At 49.4% G+C, this 20,040-nt stretch overlaps 3 protein-coding genes across 6 annotated transcripts in view; 2 read left to right on the top strand and 1 right to left on the bottom strand.

Moving 5' to 3' along the window:
• Znf385c (zinc finger protein 385C) overlaps positions 1 to 3,272 on the top strand; it is a 33,002-nt gene extending 29,730 nt beyond the window's left edge. The window contains exons 7-10 of the mRNA XM_059271788.1: positions 194 to 490; positions 890 to 1,089; positions 1,322 to 1,432; positions 1,886 to 3,272. Of these exons, the coding sequence (XP_059127771.1) occupies positions 194 to 490; positions 890 to 1,089; positions 1,322 to 1,432; positions 1,886 to 2,122 (845 nt within the window). The 3' untranslated portion in view covers positions 2,123 to 3,272. The remainder of the gene's footprint in view (positions 1 to 193; positions 491 to 889; positions 1,090 to 1,321; positions 1,433 to 1,885) is intronic.
• Nkiras2 (NFKB inhibitor interacting Ras like 2) lies at positions 3,197 to 11,833 on the bottom strand. Of its 2 annotated transcripts, none has more exons than XM_059271787.1 (4): positions 10,707 to 11,833; positions 6,332 to 6,439; positions 5,367 to 5,608; positions 3,197 to 4,808 (listed from the first exon to the last, which is right to left on the bottom strand). In XM_059271787.1, the coding sequence occupies exons 2-4, from the start codon at positions 6,423 to 6,425 to the stop codon at positions 4,569 to 4,571; spliced, it is 576 nt and encodes a 191-aa protein (XP_059127770.1). In that variant the 5' UTR covers positions 6,426 to 6,439; positions 10,707 to 11,833; the 3' UTR covers positions 3,197 to 4,568. The 2 variants fall into 2 exon arrangements, with proteins under 2 accessions (XP_059127770.1, XP_059127769.1); XM_059271786.1 differs by lacking the exon at positions 10,707 to 11,833 and adding an exon at positions 7,505 to 7,753.
• The window catches only part of Dnajc7 (DnaJ heat shock protein family (Hsp40) member C7), a 39,877-nt gene continuing 30,703 nt past the window's right edge, over positions 10,867 to 20,040 (top strand). The window contains exon 1 of one of the 3 annotated variants that reach the window (XM_059271783.1): positions 10,867 to 11,159. In XM_059271783.1, coding sequence (XP_059127766.1) covers positions 11,065 to 11,159 — 95 coding nt within the window. In that variant the 5' untranslated portion in view covers positions 10,867 to 11,064. Of the gene's footprint in view, positions 11,160 to 11,218; positions 11,524 to 18,103; positions 18,308 to 20,040 lie in introns of those variants that run through there. The other 2 variants (XM_059271784.1, XM_059271785.1) reach the window with 2 other exon arrangements.

Raw genomic sequence — 20,040 nt, 5'->3', positions numbered from 1 at the left:
TCAGGGCACCCTGCTCCTTCCAGTTTTATGACTTTTACACAGGGAAACTGAGGCCCGAGTTTGCCTAGAGTTGGTGGCAAGGTGAGCCTAGCTTTCCTTGCATTGGGAAGCTTTCCACCCTCCCACACTGTCTCCACCATCAGTGCTGAGACTCAGGGGCTGGAATCTCCCCATATATCCCATCTCCTTGCAGATCCTGCATCCCCTCCTCTCGGCCCTTCACTTCAGCTATCACCGACCCCAGACACATCAGCCAGAGAGCCAGCCCACTCAGACCTCTCGGATGCCACTGCTTCCTCTTCCTCTTCTTCCTCTTCCTGCCCACCCTGCTCCCCAGATCCTGGCAGAGAAGCACCAGGGCCTGAGCCAGCAGAAGTGGCTGTGGGAAGTGGAGTGCATGGGGAAGGCAGGCGTGAAAAAGGGTACCTCTACTGCCCTACGTGTAAAGTGACAGCAAACTCAGCCTCTCAGCTTCAGGCTCACAACACAGGTCAGTGCTCCCCAGGCTCTAGGGCGTCTATGGCTGGGTGACAGAGGAACCCTACCCGCGGTTACTAAGCAGGCATTACTGGGTTCTCCTCTTGATCCCAAGGGAGAGGGCACTGGGAAGAGAAGTCTGCAGCAACCAGAACTGAAGGTTGCTAAGGACAGGAGTACCCTCTTCCGTTCTCGGGTCAAAAGGAAAGGGCTTTAGCCCAGATGCCTATAAGAAGACCTTCCTTGGGGATGTCCACAGAAAGCCACAGACAAGTCAGGCATGCTGGGAAGGGAAGCCCACATGGCTGGAGCGCTGTGTGTGTGCAGAGTAAAAGGTTTGCAAGGGGCAGCCCGCTAACCTAGTTTGGTGCCGTGGCCTGCCTTCTGTACCGACAGACTTCTTTCCTTCCAGGAGCTAAGCACCGATGGATGGTGGAAGGGCATCAAGGGGCTCCCCGAAGGGGCCGGGGCCGTCCTGTGTCCCGGGGAGGGGCTGGACACAAGACAAAGAGAGTGATAGGAAACCACCGTGGGGGTCGGCAGGGACCTAGCCCTCCTTTCCACTGTGCCCTCTGTCAGCTCCAGGTCAATTCAGAGACCCAACTCAAGCAGGTAGGAGAAGGAAGACCGGGATTGGGTGGGCATCAGAGCAAGGGAGGAAGGGTTGACGCCCACTGATGGGTGGATGTGGCAGGGCAAGAGGCTGCCGGGGGCTGCCCCATCGTGAGAACCCATCGTGTGTGTTGAATGTGAGATCTGTGGGTTAGAGGAAGTCTAAGATGGTCTGGGCAACAGACTAACTTGGGGTTCTTTGGTCTTCCTCATGTCACTCCCACTCTGTTAGCATATGAGCAGCCGGAGGCACAAAGATCGCCTGGCCGGGAAGCCCCCCAAGGCCTCCAGCCAGCACAGCAAACTGCAGAAACAGGCAGCATTGGCTGTGAGTGTCCTCAAGGTACCTGTCTCTAGGCAACGGTCTACAAGGGAGAGAGGAGAAGGGGCCAGCTGAAAGGCTTAGGGCGTGGCAGGAAGGTGCCCGCCCTGCAGCTGCCTGGGCAGGGACAGGGTTAGGGTTGGGGTTGGGCTATGCCCAGAGGAATTTCCGGTGGGTGGGGTGGGCTAAGGTCATAATATGGGGGCAAAAGCCAGGGGTGGGTGTGCTTATTCTAGGGACCGTGTCTTCCTCCCCCTCCGAGTGTCCTGGCTCTGCCTGTCCTGAGGCTGTGCATCTGCTGGGCAGGAAGACAGGTGGCCCAGCAAGCCTCTGGAATGGCTGTTTGGGGGTGGGAAGGAGGCGGTTAGACTCTAAAAGTCACGGCCCTGAGGCAAAAAAGCTTCTGGATGTGTCCCCGGGAGGGGGTGGGCTTCTCTGGTATCGGACACTCTCTTTCTCTCTGTTTTTTTGTAGTCTAAATTGGCCTTGCAGAAGCAACTCACCAAGACACTGGCAGCCCGCTTCCTGCCCAGTCCGCTGCCCACCACAGCTGCTGCCATCTGTGCCCTGCCCGGGCCCCTGGCCCTCCGGCCTGCCGCAACAGCAGCTGCCACCCTCTTCCCAGCTCCTGTCCTGGGTCCAGCTCTGTTCCGTACTCCAGCGGGAGCCGTCCGCCCTGCTGCAGGACCCATCCTCTTTGCCCCCTATTAGCGGTCCCAGGATGGTCACATCCTCTCTCTTCCTGGCAAGCACTTGTCTCCACATCCCAGGGACTGCCCTTGGCCATTTGTAGGTTCTCACCCAACCTGGGGGTAACTGCTCTTCACTGACTGGGATTTTTCCAGTCTCCTGGGTCTGAAGACCGTCACTACTCTCCTTTCCTAGGCCAGTCCTGGGCTGCCCTGCATCTATGGCCCCATGAATCCCAAAGATCTATGCAAAATCACAGTCCCAGCCACATGGTGCTCTCATACCCCCACCCCAACCAGACTCACAGTACAGACTCTACATCTTAGCTCCCACAAGCCAGCCTCTCTTGCCATGTTCTAGGGCCCTCTGAACAACCACTGGAAAAAGGGGGCTCACACTGACTGGGTTGGAACCTATTAGCCGTGTTTACCATGTGGTAGCCAGGTGTGGTGGTGCATGCCTACAATCCTGGTATCTGGACCATGAGTTCAGTCAGTTTGGGCCATATAGTTACTGTTTCAAAACAAACACAAAAGTTGACCATGGAGTATGGCACAGGACCATGGAGATATGAGGCCCCCAAAGTCCTTCAAAGTACTGTAAAAGTGAGGCAGAGTTGAGGGAAGCTCCATCTTCTCTGTAGGGGTGAGGCTAGGTGAGAGTGGTGTTCAGGCTGGACCTGACTACGTAGCCCTGGCTGGTCTGGAACTCAGTATACCAGGCTGGCAAACTCAAGAGATCCACTTGCCTCTGCCTCTTGAGTGATGAGATTAAAGGCGTGCGCCACCCTGCCTGGCCCTGGCTTTACCGTCTTACCACAGCTGTCCTTCTTAACCTTTCAGTGGTTTCCCTTGAACCCCACCTCTAAGTGGGGGCTCTCCACTCCAGACTGGGGTCCAGTCTCTCCAACTGTGGAGCTCAAGGCTGGTACACAGTCCTACATGCCCTCAAGATCCACTTTCATGTTGCCAAAGCCAGTCCCACCCCCACTCAATATGGGACTTCGCCAGTATCTCTACTTGTATCTTTTTTTTTTTTTTTTTTCCTGGAAAGCTATTTCCAATGGGGCAAGAAAAGGGTTCAGGGGAGGGAAACTTTTTGATAACAGCAGTTGTGGTTTTATTGTGTCCAACAATTAATTAATGAACTTAATATTAATAAATGAACTTCAAGCCTGAGCCAGTGGATGCCCTGACTCTCCTTGCGCAGCCCTGGCACCAGCCCTTCTCAGCTGCTCTGGAGAGGAGGGCTGGTACTGGAGGTGGCCTGGCTGTAGGTCTAACTCACGTGAGGTGTGCACATCAGAAGCTCAAGGTGGGCACCAGAAGTTGTGGGTTATGGGCTCACTTGAGAGCACAACCCCGATGCAAGGCCTGTCAGCTCCTAGGAAGCTGCTACTGGTTTGCCTGGTTCTGTTCAGGCATCTGAGGTAAGAAGGAAGGGCTGGAGGAGCGGCTTATGCCACCTTCAACAGGGTAGCAGGCAGATAAATACAGAGAATATAAATATAAATCCAGCTACTAGCCGAAAACAACCAAGAGGGATGGGCACCAGCCCTAAGGGCAGGTCCAGACGGTGCTCCTCGGCGCCCAGAGTGCACTCCTGCCCCCTGGTGGTTAGCAGAGGCTGGTCCAGCCTCCAGGGCTGGTAGGTATAGCACCTTGAAGAGGGTGAAGCAGGGGCAGAGACACAGGAGGCCCAAGCCACCTGGTTTAGAAAATCACGGGGCTGCCAAGGCTCCAAGTGATCATCCAAGCTCCTGTCAACTCACAGATGAGAAAACTGACGCCCAGAGAAGAATGGCCTTGGTAGGTCACAGGGTGACTGACACCCCAGTCATCATTCCACTCCACCAATGAGGCCTCTGCTCCCAGAGCAGAAGAGGAAGTGAAACAGCTGGGAGATGGGTGGAGGTCACACAGAACACGCCACTCCCGGGAGCCTGGCTATCCCCAGCCTTGGACAGGCCAGGGGAAAGGTCAGGGCGAGGGACGAGGAGCCAAACCTAAGGCCAGCACATATAACCGTGAGCTCACAATACCTGGTCCCTTGCTCAGGCCCAGGCTGGTGCTGGGTCACTGGCAGGAAATTTAGAGAGCTGGAATCCCTGATAGGAACTAGACCCTGGACTGGGCACTTTGGCGTGACAGCCCTGCTTCCTGCCCAGGCAGAAGGAAAAGACACTATGTACCATAAGTGTCCAGATGACAGTGGAGAAAATGTGATGTGAGCTGGGGGCGGGGTGGGGACTATCATGGAAGGGTCACGGGGAAGGCCAGCAATCAAGTTCACTTGCACTTCTTGGAGTTAAGAGGGGACAAAAGTGGCATTGGCCTGGGCCAGCCCAGCTTCCTGGCCTAGAGGGTCGTTCCCTTACTGATTGGAAGAACAGCTTGCTTCTGACGCCCCTGTGCCCTCAACCCATCCTGGAATGGGGTTGGAATGGTGAAGACAGAAGGGCAACTCTTCAGCCATCCAGGGAACCACTGCCCTTGTTCTTGCGGCTGAGAGGGAAGGCAGATTTGCTCTGGGGCTGGGTCATCTTGCTGGCCAGGTAGATGAAAGGCTCCAGGAGGGAACGGCGGTCGGCCACTGACACCTCCCACAGTTTCACCTTCTCTGACTTGGCCCAATGCTGTGCCACATCCGGGTCTACACGACGCTGCTCCTGCAGGTCACACTTGTTGCCAAGGACCACGATGGTGACCTGGAGAAGGGAGACAAGAGTAGAGGCTGGCTGGGTGGTGGTAGCACACGTCTTTAATCTCAGCACTCGGGAGGCAGAGGCAGGAGGGTCTCTGTGAGTTCAAGGCCAGCCTGGTCTACAGAGTGAGTTCTAGGACAGGCAGAGGTGTTACAGAGAGACTCTGTTTTGAAAAAAAAAAAAAAGGGTAGAGGCTGTGTATGTGCAGTGGCTCAGGATCAGGAGTAGCTAGCAGCTGCAGTCCCCAGAGGTCAGCAGCTTACAGAATTTTGGAGGACTGCCAAGAGCATGGAATCACAGGGAAGAAAGATCATGGGGAGCTTCGTGTATTAGAGGGGACCCTACTAAACCAAAGAAAAGTCTCTTTCAACTGTCCTATCACAAGGCCACCTCTTGTATGGAGATGGTTGAAGACCCTCTCCAATGACCTTCACGGTCTTCTAGCTCCTAAACTACCCCTTGGCAAATGATCACAATTGGAATCATGCCAGCACCCCAAAGCCGGCCAAGGCCCCGTGCTCTCCTAACACTGGGCTCCCAGCACGAGTCCGGGACATGTACCTCCTTCTTGTCCTTGGACTTGTCGATTTCCTTCTTGAGCAGCTCAACGCGCTGAAACGATTCTCGGCTGTCTGTGCTGTAGACCAGGACGTAGCCGTCGGTGCAGGAGAAGCAGTGCCTGGGCAGCTCGGCCCCATCTCGGAGACCCCGAGTATCGTAGAAACGCACTTGCTCCCGCACCCCTCGGTCTGTCTCAATGGAGCCTACATAGATGTCTTCCTGGGTCTCAATCATCTCAGAACCTGGGTTAAAATGAGACTTGATTAAGAGTCGAGGGAGACGGGAAATGTGAGAGAGGTAGACGTCCTAATGAGCTGACTAGCCATGGAGCATAAGGACTGAGGGGGCTCAGGAAAGGCCAGACTTGAGAGAGTTGGACAGAAATGACCTGGGGAATGAAGGTCATGTCATTATCACACTAAGCAAAAGTGCAACACAAAACTGGGTATGGTGCCACACACCTTGAATCAAAGCTCTTGGAGGGGCAAGGGCAGGGGCAGGTTGATCTCTGTGAGTTCCAGGCTAGCCTGGTCTATATGGTGAGGCCATCTCAAAGATGATAATAATAACAAAGTAGAGAGTTGTAGAAGCAGACACCATACATCCACCTCTGACCTCTGCACAATATGCACACACATGGGCATGCATGCACAGAAATGCACATTCACAGAAGCGCCATGTGGGTTTTTTTCCTATCGTGGCTTTGGGTGTCTTCCTTTAGATTTGTTCGATGTTGTAGAACTGGGGAGTACAATGTTTTACTTTTTTTCTCCACTGCTGGGGTTCAAACCCAAGGCCTACTCCATGTTAGACCAGGACTCTAGCAGTCAGTCATGCCCCTAGCCCCAATTTTGAGGCTGTAAAAGGAGCTGGTGCCCTTTTTAGCCCTTTGTGTTCCTAAGGTGATCAAATCCATTGCATTATCCAACACCGTCCACCAGTCCGCCAGCCCCGGCAACACTCACCCACAACATGGTTCCCGTACAGGAGCTGCTCAAGAATGGAAGTTTTGCCCACAGAGGCCTGGCCGCACACGACCACCTTGCAGCTCTTCCCCATGTTTAGGTTTCAACCTTGAAGAACAGAGGTAGTGTGGTAAGGGAAGACAAAATTCAGAGAGACAACAGAATGGGGGAGCTTCAGGGATTCAGCCGCACCTTGGTGTGTTTACACGCACTACTGAGCAGTGAACTGTACTGTAATTAACCTACTTGTCCCAGGAGTGGCCAGGATTTGGCACACCACCATAAAGGGAGAGGCCCAGAGTGTGGTTTAAGAAAACAGCTGGCCAGGTTCTACCCGGTGCACAGGAGGTCCAGGACACCAATCACTGAGGGAAGTTCCACAAGTACTCTTGCTCTTTTTCTGTCTGTCTGTCTGTGTTCTGTTTTTTGGAGACAGGACCTCATATAGCTCAAGCCAGCTTCCAGAGGATGAACAGTTGAGGCTGGCTTTGAGCTGATCCTCTTGCCTCTACCTCTCAAGTGCTGGGAGTACAGGCATGTGCGCGCGCACCAGGCTGTTTTCTCGCTTTAACTAGGACCCCCACGAAGAAAGAAGCACAACTTAAGATTCTGAAGTCATCTTCTCGGGGAGAGTGTGCAAATACAGAGAATAGCTTGCTCCTGAATGACGAATTGGGTGAGAATAAATTCTGTCCAACCATTTCGAGTCAAATCCACGGGTTAAAAAAAAGAACATCAGATAAGAAGTGAGTGACAGAATCATAGGAAAGGAGCTTCGGAAAGGGATTTTACGGCCCTTGGACTGACAGGCACGGAGAGAAAGCTCAGATTTATACACTCTCCGAGGAGACTCCGGAGAGAGATCTCCTAAAGGGAAACTTCCAAACACAGGCTCCTGGGGAGCTCCGGTGATCTCCCCTCCCTGCCCCGCAGAAAGCAGAGATCCAGCCCCGAAGGGGTGCCAAGCAAAAACCTCTCCAGGAGCGTCTCCTGAAACCGATCTCCACCCATGGTCTGAGCGTTTTAGTAAGCCAGACTCGAGAGGCTGCCAGAGGCCGCCGCCGCAGACTTCCCCTGAAGGGCACCCCTCAGAAACTATCAGAGGCAGAGACAGGACAAGCGAAGTGAACCAGGGTCAGAGGCCGATCTGAGCCCCGCCTCCCAGCTCCATACCTCCGGGGTCCCCGCAGCACTCCCGCTGAGGTGCCCCCCGGAGTGGGCCGGACCATGGGAGGAGCGGTTCGACTGTAAGGACGCCCCTCTTCCTCTGGGTGGAAGTACTTGCCCTGGAGGCCCGTCCCCCCGCAACGTCCGGCCTTCAAGACAACTTCCGGCGGCGCAAAGCGAGCACTGATTGCACAGCGCCCCCAGAGGTCGGCGGGGGAATGCAGGGCAGAACTTGTGGTTGTGTATGGATACCAAGCTGATGCTTCCAGGCTTGGAAATGTTCTCTCTCTAAAGAACAATAATTCTTCGTTAATCCTATCATCTATTAGACAAGTTTTTTTCTTTTCTTGGCAGTGCTATGAATGGAACCCAGGATCTTTCATATGTGAGGAAAGTGCTCTTTGAACCTGGAATTTTTTATTATTTTTTTATTTTATTTTTATTTTTTTTTAAACAAGGTTTCTCTATGTAGCCCTGGCTGTCCTAGAACTCACGCTATGGATGAGGCTGAATTCACAGAGATCCTTTCTGCCTCTGCCCTCTCAATTGCTGAGACTAAGGGTGTATGCCACCACACCTGCCTAAACCTGAAATTTTTTGAACCTGGAATGGGTCTCACATTTGTATCTCAGCACTTGGAGGATGAAGTGGGATGATTTTTGAGTTCAAAGACAACATAGTCTACACAGAGACCCTGTTTCAAAAAAAAAACAAAACAAAAGCCCTACTTTGTCTTGTCTCTGCCTCTAGCTCAAATTCTAATTGGCCTTAATAGTAAAAACCCGGAGTCAGATATCGGGGTAAATGCTGAAAGATCAGAAAAGTAAAAGAGCCAGCCACTAGACAGACTTCTTACCTCTACCGAATCCTCAGACCGAAGGGGGCTGAGATCCGGTTTCCTCTCGCCTTATATTACGGTCTCCACCTCTCTGGTACTGGGATTAAAGGTGTGAGCTTCCCATGTGCTGGGATCAAAGGTATGATCCTCCCTAGTGCTGGGATTAAAGGTGTGAGCCTCCACTGCCTGGCTCTGTTTCTCCTACTGGATCAATCTCATGTAGCCCAGGGTAGCCTTGAACTCCTCATCTTCCTGCTCACTCCTCCCAAGTGCTGGGATTAAAGGTGTGAGCCACCACTGCCTGGCCTCTATGGCGAACTAGTGGCTAGCTCTGCACTCCAGGCAAGCTTTACTTGTTAGAGCACAAACAAAATATCACATGTGCCTTGTGTAGGGCCATATGCAAAGGAAGTTAGATAGAGTGATCACTGTCTAGAAGAGTTAAACATCTAAACCAAAAATTACCACACACTATGATGAATGCTGTTACTGAGGTGGGATGTTATGGGCCCAGCAGGGGGGCATTTAACTTGGGGGCAACAGACACAAAGGGAGGAGAAGGACATGCCTATGTTCAGGTTTGAAGGACTGAGGAGGACAAAAATGTCTAAAGCAGAGGAAACACGGCAAGAACCATGACATTTCTGGAGCCACAAATCCCTGGGAGTTCAATATTGACTACAGGGAGTAGCCAAATAACAGATATGTGTGGTAAGTCAGAGACCAAACTCACAGAAAGCCATTGGTAGATTTATACTGGGGCAATGACATGATCCATCCACTTTTGCAAGAAAGGTCATTCTTTTAGAAGAACCGAGGCTTGACCGAGATGAGACTGAGGGACAGTTAAGAGACTAGTGTAGTCTCTAAGTTTATTTGCTTTTTGTTGTTGTTGTTTTTTGAGACAGGGTTTCTCCGTGTAGTTTTGGTGCCTGTCTTGGATCTCGCTCTGTAGACCAGGCTGGCCTCGAACTCACAGAGATCCGCCTGGCTCTGCCTCCCGAGTGCTGGGATTAAAGGCATGCGCCACCGCCGCCCAGCTATTTATTTGCTTTTAATGGCAAGATTCTGGGACGAAAAAGAGACGTATGAATGCGTGGCCAGTGAATCAAGAAGTGTTGACGACAGATTGAAAGTCAGGAACAACACTGAGAACTGCATGATTTGCCCCATGTTTCATGTGGCAGCCAACTTGTGTGGAGGCAGGAGGATCAGAAGTTCAAGGTTACATAGAAAGTTTGAGGAAAGACTGAGTTACATGAAACTTTGTCTCAAAACAAACTAACAAATGGGTTAAGCTTTGGGGATTTTTGAAACACCTAAGAGATGATATGTAATTCGTGATGGAAGTGTAGAAGTCGGGAAAAGACTAGGAGGGGGGCAGTAGAGAAGGTTTGGTGGCGAAGAGCACTAGCTGCTCTTCTAGAGGACACTGTTCCCAGCACTGTGTTGGACTGTTCACAACTACCTGTTAACTCCAGCTCCAGGGAATCTGAAACTCTTTTCTGTCCTCTGCAGGCATCCGCACACATGTGGCATGCACTCACAAAGACACATGCACACACACACATAATTTTTAAATGTCTAGGCAACAGGAAGAATTGATAGTTGGGATGAAATTAAAGCTGGGCGGTGGTGATGCACGCCTTTAATCCCAGCACTCAGGAGGCAGAGCCAGGAGGATCTCTGTGAGTTTGAGGCCAGCCTGGTCTACAGAGCGAGATACAGGACAGGCACCAAAACTACACGGAGAATCCTTGTCTCGAAACACTCCCCCCCCCCCCAAAAAAAAAAAAGCTGTAGATGAGTTAGGTTCAGCTAAAACGACAGAAAGTTGGGAGAAAGTAAAAAACAGATTGGTCCACGAATTAGACTGTATACTGTGAGGTGAGCCACAGGCAGGCAGGGCAGGTGGTGAGGTTTTTGCCATCCCACCCCATCCAACAGTGCGGGTAGAGGCTGAATGGCCTCTCTCGGTCCACTGAGCCACAGCTCTATCTCATTTTCTATCTAGTGGCTCCCGTGGTTCCAGTTCCCGCAGTAAAGATAAGGACCTACAAAGTAGATTAGGGGCCTTCACACACAGTTTTCCTTAAGGGAAGGGGCATAGACACTATTAAAATTCCACTGTCTTCTTATTTTTGTTCCCTTTGGCTTTGAATTACAACCTCGAAGTCCTCTCCTCCACACCTTTAACCTCAGAGGGCCCCAAACGAACTCAATTCCACAAATACTGACGGGTGTTGTAGTGGGTACTACAAAATGATTAAGCTCTCTTCCCAATCCAGACCGCGTTTGGCCAGACAAGCGTGCTGGGTAGAGTTTACGAGAGGTAGGAGGACACGGGACACTAAGGAAAAGGGACCTCACCCCATGAGCTGCCTTATAAACTCCGGGGCAGGGGCTGGGGCGCCATGTCATCCTCTCTAGACTTAATGCTGAGATGGCACTCCCAAGCGGCTGACATGAAAGCGGTCTCATAAAAGGGTTCGCGTCATTAGGGGTGATGAACCAGCTGGACCTTGGAGATCCGTGGAGGATGAAAGGCGCAGGGTGAAGACGCCCTGCGTTCCCCCTCGCTTGGCTGGGCAGGGCTTCCCGTCACCGATGAAAGCTGGGGGACTGGGCTCAAAGGAGCTCTTCATGCCTTTCCGGGGAGGAAGCTGTGGACACACTCCGAGGTCGGGAAGGTAGTCGCAGACAGCGGCTTGCTTTCCTCAAGTCTTGGATGACCTGTCTCCACCCACCCGGGACTCCCAAGCTTCGCAGGAGACGCTCTAGGATTGCGAGTTGTTATGGCAACCAGGCTGTCGGGATACTGAGGCAAGCCGGAGCCTAGAGAGGCAACATCCTTCGGTACCCTCCTCCTATCCGCGGGTAAAGTGGCGCCCCCTACGCACAGGAGCCGTCCCTGGGCCCCCGCCCCCGGGCGGAGACCACCGTGGACCTCCAGGGATGGGAGGCCGCTCTGGCCCCAAGCGGAGCCTCTCGTTGGTAGACGGGCTCGAGGTAGTCCCTCTGGGCGCGGCGCCGCTGAGCGGCTCGGTGCTCCGACCGGAAGTGCTCTTCACCGCCTGCCTCCCACCCGGCTCTCTGGTCCCGGCGGTAAGATGGCGGCTACCGCGGAGTGCGATGTGGTAATGGCGGGGACCGAGCCCGAACTGCTGGAGGACGAAGAAGCAAAGAGGTAACCGGGTGGTAGGATCATGGAGGAGGCAAGCTTGGAGTTCATGGCTCGGGGAAGGTCGACTCGGCAGCGAGGCAGCCCCTCAAATGTAGAGACTTTGCAGACAGCCCTGCCCCCCGCCCCCAGTCTGAGCTGGAGTCGACGTAGACCCTCTGAAGGGGCGTTCTTGGGGGTCTGTTTTCCCCTTCTGCTTCCGCCTCGGGGGGAGCCGAGACATGGCCTCGTTCTGCAGCCGAGAGGAAGGTCGTCCTCATTGTAGAGGCCGGGGTGGAATCTCAGAGGTCGGCTGCAGGGTGGGGGAGGCGTCGCGGCGTCGATGACGACTTCCTTAACACAGCCCCAACCTCCGCCTGCTCTGGTTAACTTGTGTGCATTGTTATCTGTCCTCACTGTGTGTCTCCAAAGCCCTCGTTCGCCTCTTCACCTCCTGTCCCTCAGTGATTACACTCGATGGTCATTAGTATGGGTCCGAGGAGACTGTATACCTCCAGTTATTGACCTGGTCGCCCCCCCCCCATTACTGTAGAAATTAAAAATGGATAGACAGAAGGACGAATGAGGAACTCGTCTCTTACTGTGCTGGTCAGACGCTTCTTCACCCTTCCTCCCAGGACCATTATTAAGCTCAAGGAGGACAGCTGTTTAGATGCAGTTGGCACCGCTGGGCAGCTGCAGTAGCGCGCGATTGCCAGTCTGGACTAGCCTAGGGAGCTGCTGAGTGCGTGGTTTTCGAGAACGCTCCGTGAATTCTGGCACCAGCTAAGGACAGGTTTTTGAAGCGGGTTGGAACACAGATGGGAGCTGGCGTACTTGTGCTGATACCAGAGGTGAACTGGTTTCTTTATCAGTTGCAGATTAATTTCATCCTTTTGTTCAGGGTGGACGTCAGTGCCCTCAGACTTCTAACCATGGGCTTCATATGTTCATACTAAGCCTGTGGGGTACGTTTCCAGTCGGAATAATTTGAGATGATGAGAGAATTAGATCAGGAGATCTACAAACCAGGATACTGAGGTTTTTACTGTCCAAGTTAGAAATACAAGAGGGTACTTGGGGAGCTACAATGAATATCGTAGTTACCAAGTGTGTGGGTAGTTCCTTGGAAGCTGAGAGGCTTGACACAACGTGGTAGATCCCCGAGATATCAGTCTAGTCTAGCCTCTTTCGTTTCGAGTTTCCACATCATTGCAGTACATATCTTAAGGAATTGCAAAATGAGAAGGGAAGCCCTTTGCTAACACAAACAGAGCTTAAATTATTTTACTTGTATTTAGGAAGAATTTGGTGCTTCTTACTGATATAAATAGGGATTTTGGCCATATGTCATTTAAGGACGATATTGTACTCAGTGTAAATCTGTAGGGAGTGTCCCTTGTTTGGACTTTGGACAGCGTCTGTGTAGACCAGCCAGCCTTGAATTCACAGAGATCCATCTGTCTGCCTCTGCCACCAAAGTGCTGTGATTGGAGATGTGCACCGTCATGCTTGGCTAGATTTCACTTCTGTGTCCCCCTCTCTTTAAAGCACATCCTCTCCTTAAAGTGAAACAGAACAGCTTTCGAGGGTGTTTGTCATGAAGTGATAGTAAATGAATGTGGTGAGATGTATCAGGAAACTAGAAGGCTGACTGTGGTGGCACACATCTGTAATCCCGAACTTGGGAGATAGAGGCAGGAAGAATGAGAATTCATCATTCTGGGTTTTATAATAAGAGTCTGCCTCAAAACACAAATAAAGCTGGGCAGTGGTATCACACGGCTTTTATCCCAGCACTCAGGAGGCAGAGGGAGGCAGATCTCTGTGATTTCAAGCCCAGCTTGGTCTGCATAGTGAGTTCCAGGACAGCCAGGGCTACACAGAGAAACCCTGTCTCGAAATGCCCTCCTCCCCCCCAAAAAAAGAAAGAAAAGAAAAAAGAAACAAGCCAGACATGGTGATGATCACTATAATCCAGCATTTGGGAGGCAGAGGCAAGCAGACTGTTGTAGGATCAAAGGCAGCCTGGTCTACACAGTTATAGGCTTGCTAGGACTACGTGTTAAGATTCTTTGTGTGTGTTTGGGGGGGCGGGGATGTACAAAATGGTAAAATAGCTGGTAAAATGGTGCACGCCTTACATCCCAGCACTTGGGAGGCAGAGGCAGGCAGATCTCTGTGAGTTCGAGGCCAGCCTGATCTACAGAGCAAGTTCCAGGACAGGCTCCACAGAGAAACCCTGTCTCAAAAACCAAAAAAAAAAAGAAAAAGAAAAAGAAAGGAAAAAAAGAAAATGGTAAAATAAAGTAATGTTGTTATAATGCAACAACATCATGTGAACCATGGTTTTGTGATTAACTGATTTTTTTTGTGGACTATAACTGCCTTTTTTGTGGAACTTAGTATGTCATTGATTATAAAACAGTTATCAACCATTGTAGCAGGCTTTATTTTGGGCCACCAACCAGCTCCCAAATCATGACTTGGAGACTTATTATTAGTGATGAATGTTCGGCTTTATCTTATGCTTGACCTGCTAGCTCTTATAACCTAATTTAACCCATTTCTCTTCATCTGCCTTTTGCCTCATGGCTTTTTACCTGTCATTCTGTATGTCTTACTTTGCCTGCTTCTTCTGTTTCTGGCTAGCTGGTGGCCACCTGGCTAGCTGGCCCCAGCAGTCTCCCTCTCCTTCTCCCTCTTCTTCTCATTCTCTCTCGAGCCTAGATTCCTTCTCCTCCTTATTCTCTCTGCCCACCAGCCCTGCCTGTCTCTCTTCTGCCTAGCTATTGGCCGTTCAGCTTTTTATTAGACCAATCAGGTGCCTTAGGCAGGCAAGGTGAAACAGCAACACATCTTTACATAATTAAAGTAATATTCCACAACATACCACCAAGTCAACTAATTGTAAATAAAGGTGAAAAATGTTTCCTTTTTTGTTTTTGTTTTTCCCGAGACAGGGTTTCTCTGTGTCCTGGAACTCGCTCTGTAGACCAGGCTGGCTTCGAACTCAGATCAGCCTGTCTCTGCCTCCCCAAGTACTGGGATTAAAGGCGTGCGCCACCAACACCCATCTGAAAATGTTTTCTTAAACAGATATGTTATATATATTTATGGAGTTCAAATTTTAGACATGCTAAAGCTGATAATATTAATTTTCATGTTCATTATATGCCAGTTTTGTATACAAACCACAAAGAAAATAACTTAAATCACTTTGACATCTGCTGTGTAAGGCATCCTCAGAAGAACAAGCATTAGCTGGGCAGTGGTGGTGCATGCCTTTAATCCTGACACTCAGGAGGCAGAGACAGGCGGATCTCTGTGGGTTCGAGGCCAGCCTGATGTGCAGAGTAAGTTCCAGGATATCTAGAGCTACATAATGAGACCCTTTCTCGAAAAAACAAATAAAAGCAGAGTAAGCATTAGGATCTGTTAGTATAAAAAAGTGTTATTGATGTGTAGTTTTTCCATTGTTGAAGCTGGAGTAGGGATTTGGAAGTTTTGGAAAGAGGTGGTTTTACATTTTTCTTCTTCCTTGGTGATGGGGAACAGCATCCCTTTGAAGTGCCCCTTTACTGCCTAGCATTGTTAGAACTCTTTGTTTAAGTTCCTGTCTATGTACTTCCTTCTACTCCTAGCTCACATAGGGACACATCGTCTAGGAGTCCCTTGGGGTGTTTTTGTGAGGCCCAGCAGGAATTCTTCCTTCCTTGCATTTTGGCTCTAAATGGATCCTGCTGCTGCTGAATTGTTACAGTCCCACAGAGGGGCAAGATGAGAGGAACTGGGCTGGAGAGATGGCTCAGAGGTTAAGAGCACTGGCTGCTCTTCCAGAAGTTCTGAGTTCAGTTACTAGCAACCACATGGTGGCTCACAACCACCTATAATGAGATCTGGTGCCCTCTTCTGGCCTGCAGGCATACATGTAGGCAGAACACTGTATACATAATAAATAAATAAATCTTTAAAAAAAAAAAAGATGAGAGGAACTTCAGGATCCTATGATTGCAACATTTTATGTGACTACTCATTTCTTTAGCTTTAATGTGTCAAGAGAGAAGGAGACCCTAGGTGTTTGAACCTGTTAGTTTGTCACAAGTCTACCCACAGCAACTAAGAAATTAAAGTAAAAGATGTCTTGAAAAAGTGTAGAGCAATCCAAGAATGAGAGGCCTCCACCTACATGTGCATATATGTGCATTCACACATGAGCATACCATGCATACACACTCTTCCCCGCCCACCCCAGAAAGGGTTTCTCTGTGTAGTTTTGGTGCCTGTCCTGGATCTTGTTCTGTAGACCAGGCTGGCCTTGAACCCACAGAGATCCGACTGGCTCTGCCTCCCGAGTGCTGGGATTAAAGGTGTGCGCCACCACCAACCAGCTTTTTCGTTTGTTTGTTTGTTTTTGTTTTTTTGTTTGGTTTGGTTTTTCAGCATACACACTCTTAAGTCCCACTGAGAGTACATTTGTCCATTATTTCACTGTTTGCTCCTCTTACTTCAGTGTTGAATATGGAAGCCACGTCTACATCATTCCAGGTAGCCTAAGCTGGATGTTAGCACACTCCAAAATAGAATTTTGTGTGTGAAAATTGCTTCTTTGTGTGTGTGTGTGTGTGTGTGTGTGTGTGTGTGTGAACTTTGGAGGCCAGAAAACAAATTGTGGGAATTGATTCTCTACCATTTGGGTTCCAGGGATTGGATTCAGGTTGTCAGGCCTGGTGGCAAGCATCTTTACACCTGCTGAGCCATTTTACTGGTCCCCACATTGTTTTTCTTTGTCTACCACTTTATAGATAAAGGGTTAAAGTTGAGATGTTTCAACGGTTCAACTAACTTAAGGCCTTTGATGTTCCTGGGAAGTTGCTGGCCACTTGTCTTAATGTGTGGTGCCTGTTGTGAGTTAAAGTGTCTGAATCCAGGAGCTGCTTGGTCTCTGTGGATAGCCTTTATTATTGATGGATTTCAAGCAGTTCATTAAGTAGGAAGCATGTCTTTATTTCATTTTGTATCTGGTGTGACTGGACATAGAGATGCAAAAGCATCAGGGAACCACAGATTGGGAACTAGGACATCCTTGCTTGCTTCCCTGAACCGATATTTCTTTTCTTTAGATTTAATTATTTTATATGTATGAGTGTTTGGCCTGCATGTATGTATGTGTCCATGAAGGCCAGATGAGAGCATTGAATCCCTGGAACTATAGTTACAGACAATTGTGAGCCACTATTTGGCTAATAGGAATTGGACCCAGGTCCTCTGAAAGACCAGTAAGTTCTCTAAACCACTGAGGCATCTCTCCAGCCCTAATGATCAGATATTTACATATGTTTGTATTTTATTTTATATCTATAGGTGTTTCGCCTGTATATATGTCTGTGTGCCAGGTATATGTAGTGCCTGCAGAGATCAGAAGAATCTCCTGGAACTGAAGTTACATATGGTTGTGAGCCACCATTTGAGTGCTAGGAATTGAACTTGAGTTCTTTGGAATAGGAGTCTGCTCTTAACCACTGGCCATCTTCTGAGCAAATATTTCTGTATCTGTTCTCCTATGTATATAAGAACCTTCCTTCCTTCCTTCCTTCCTTCCTTCCTTTTCTTCCTTTCTTTCCATTTACTCTGAGTGTGTGTGTGTGTGTGTGCACCAGAAGACAATCTGGGGGTCAGTTTTCTCCTTCTACCATATGGGTTCCAGGGATCAAACTCAGATTGTCAGGGTTGGGGGCAAGCTGCTTTACCTGCTGAGCTATCTTTTCAGAAAAGTCAGCCTCCCTCCCTCCCTCCCTCCTTTCTTCAACAAGGCCTTGCGTTATGTAGCCTTGGCTGGCTTGAAACTTGCTCTATAGACCGGTCTGGCTTCCAGCTCACAGAGATCTGCCTGCCTCTGCCTCTGCTGGCATTGGAAGGGCCATTCCTATTAGATTCTTGTTATCTAGGGATCTTAGTTCCTTTGGGAATTAGGAATTTGTGTTTTATTTCTCTGTCCATATCCTAGGCTTTGCTGTAGTTATTTGTTTACTACAGCTTTTTAAACTTCATAGCCTTGCTTAATCAGAGTTGATGGGAACCCATGCCCTCAACCTGATTGACATTATGAATTTCCCACCTTCTCAGAGTTCTAGGGCAAGCAGCTAGACATTTCAGTAAGTCTAAAAGCTGAATGGTAATTTATCTTCGACTTTAAGTCAAATTAATGAGAAACATTTCAATTTGGTATGCTTTAAGTGTGGCTCAGAGGTAAAGATATGGCAGATGGAAGAAATGAGTTATGGCTAAGGAAGGGGATAAACTTAGGAATACAGAATCCTGAATATAGCAAATTAATTGAACCCTGATAATAACACATAGAAATTTGTTAAATAGTCATTAGTGGAACAGAGATAGGATATAGGAAGTCTCTTTTCCTTAATGTAGTTCAGACTCATATTAAGCAATGTTGAGTAAACAGTAATTTTAGGGAAATTAAATACTGGGCCAAGTGAGTGGCAGTTGCTCTGGTGCCTAGTCACTTGCTAACAACAGGAATTCTGATTGGCCTGAAGCCTAACCTTATTGTACATTCCAGCCAATAAGGGATTAGCTTAGTCATTGAAGCTAGTTTTTAAAAAGACTGAGTACTGGACGCTTGCCTTTGGTCTCTTTCTCTAGGACTTTAGAGAACAGTGATCAGAAGCTGCCTAGGTGCCTTATCACCTGATACAAAGTCCTGTTGAGAAGCCATTTGTCCCCTCTTTCACTAATGTTTACTCCTCACTCTCCAGTGTTGAATGATGTGGAAGTTACATAGACGACGATCCAGGTATTCTTTGAAGCGAGTTTCATCATTAGGAACAGGGTTCAGAGTGGTTTTTCCAGGGGCCACTCTTAGTACTGGTGTGACAGTTCCTTTCTTGCCCCAACCAGACAGAAACCATCGTTCTTATTTTACACCATGATGGGCAGATGTGCGTGGATGGGCTTTTGAGAATAGTAGTATGTGGTGGATATGGCTTTTCCAGTTTTAAGACCTGTTTTACTGATGTGTGACGTGTGAGGAAGCTAGGTTGTCAGATATGCCGCAGTATTGACCCTCTCTGACTCTGCATTACTTTTGAGAACAGTATGAGGGACAAGCAGGACTCTGCTGTAGTTTCTGCCTGAAAGTTCCTGCTTGGGTAGTTTGATCTAAAACAGCCACCTGTTAAATTGAGGGCCCAAGAGTACCACTGGAGAGTCCATACTGCCCCCTTTAGTTTTCATACCTCCTGTCCATATCCCTCTAAACATCAGGAAGTGCTCTCTCCCTTTCTCTTTCGTGTGTGTGTGTGTGTGTGTGTGTGTGTGTGTGTGTGTGTGTGAACGTGCGTGTGGAGATCAGAAAATAGCTTGTGGCAGTCAGTTTTCTCCTTTCACTCTGTGAGTTTGGCAGTGGAACTCAGGTTCTCGGGCTCAGCAGCAAATGTCTTTACTCACTGAGCCATCTTGCCAGCCCTGAAAGCAGCCTTTTCTTAATTGTAGTTCCTTAGTTCTAGATTGTTGAGGGATGCCACTGTCTCTCAGGATGAAAGATGTTACTGGAGCTGTTAGGGTAAGCCTGGGCCCTGGCAGTGCTAATAGCTGAGCTCAGCCACCATCTTCAGTAGGCCAGTTAAAGACACAAGTCACAGTGAAGAGCAGAGAAAGGAGGTTTATTCAGTGTGGCTTTATTGGGAAGAAGAACAGATAAAGAAGTTCAGTGATACCTCCCCCTCCCCTGTCTATCAGGTCATGATCTGAGGTTTGGGTTTAAATGGAGGGCAAGAGGTATGCATAACTAAGCAGTCCTGATTAAGTCATGATCCTTCCCAAAGCTGACCCATCACTGGTTGGATGCTAGTCTCTCCTACAAAGCAGTCTGACTCTGAGAGATAAGTTCCTCTCTGGCTGGCACTAGACTTTAGCCTGTTCCTTCCCACAGCTTAAGATTCCCGGGGGATTCCAGTCTATGCAACCGTGTGTCACCAAATAGTCTGATAGCCAAAAGGAGGAGCACAAGTATCTCTTTAGAATGTCCTCGTTCCTTCAAGGATGTCTGCATTGTCATAGAAAGGAAAACCAAAAGATGGAGCATGGGTTCAGAGATATGAACATCAGCCTCAGGCTAACACTGAAAGCCAATGACATGTCCTCTCAGAGTGGCTTCAGAGAGGCTTATTACTTAGAAACAGCCTTATAGTCTGGTTTCTTCTTCCCAGGGGTAAGCACAGGATAAGCAAATGCCAGAACACTGACACCTGTTAGTTAAGGCACGAAGGTCACAGTTGAGGAGGCTGTTTCTGTGACTATGGTTATGGCTGCAGTGATGGGATTTCTGTCAGGATTGGGATTGGATTGGTTGGAGCATCACAGCTCTGCTTCCCCAGAGACACAGGCAGCACATGTGGGCCTGGTGTCCTTCCCTACTCCAGCAGTAGAGAGTGCTGCTGACTTGGGAGACTCTACCACAGCTCCCTTAGTGCACTTGGCCTCTGGTTCTGCCCCTCTAAGGTTCCCTCGAATGTCCAGTAAGGACAG

This window comes from Peromyscus eremicus, chromosome 8a, assembly GCF_949786415.1.
Source record: "Peromyscus eremicus chromosome 8a, PerEre_H2_v1, whole genome shotgun sequence".
Classification (NCBI taxonomy): Eukaryota; Metazoa; Chordata; class Mammalia; order Rodentia; family Cricetidae; genus Peromyscus; species Peromyscus eremicus.
This window is presented reverse-complemented; position numbering and strand designations above follow the sequence as displayed.

Excerpts from the sequence above, each read along its gene's own strand:
- Nkiras2 (XM_059271787.1), bottom strand. The coding sequence starts at position 6,425 with ATGGGGAAGAGCTGCAAGGTGGTCGTGTGCGGCCAGGCCTCTGTGGGC. Across the intron at positions 5,609-6,331 it reads GTACGGGAACCATGTTGTGG|GTTCTGAGATGATTGAGACC; the intron begins GTGAGTGTTGCC and ends ATTTTAACCCAG. Across the intron at positions 4,809-5,366 it reads AGTCCAAGGACAAGAAGGAG|GTCACCATCGTGGTCCTTGG; the intron begins GTACATGTCCCG and ends TCCCTTCTCCAG.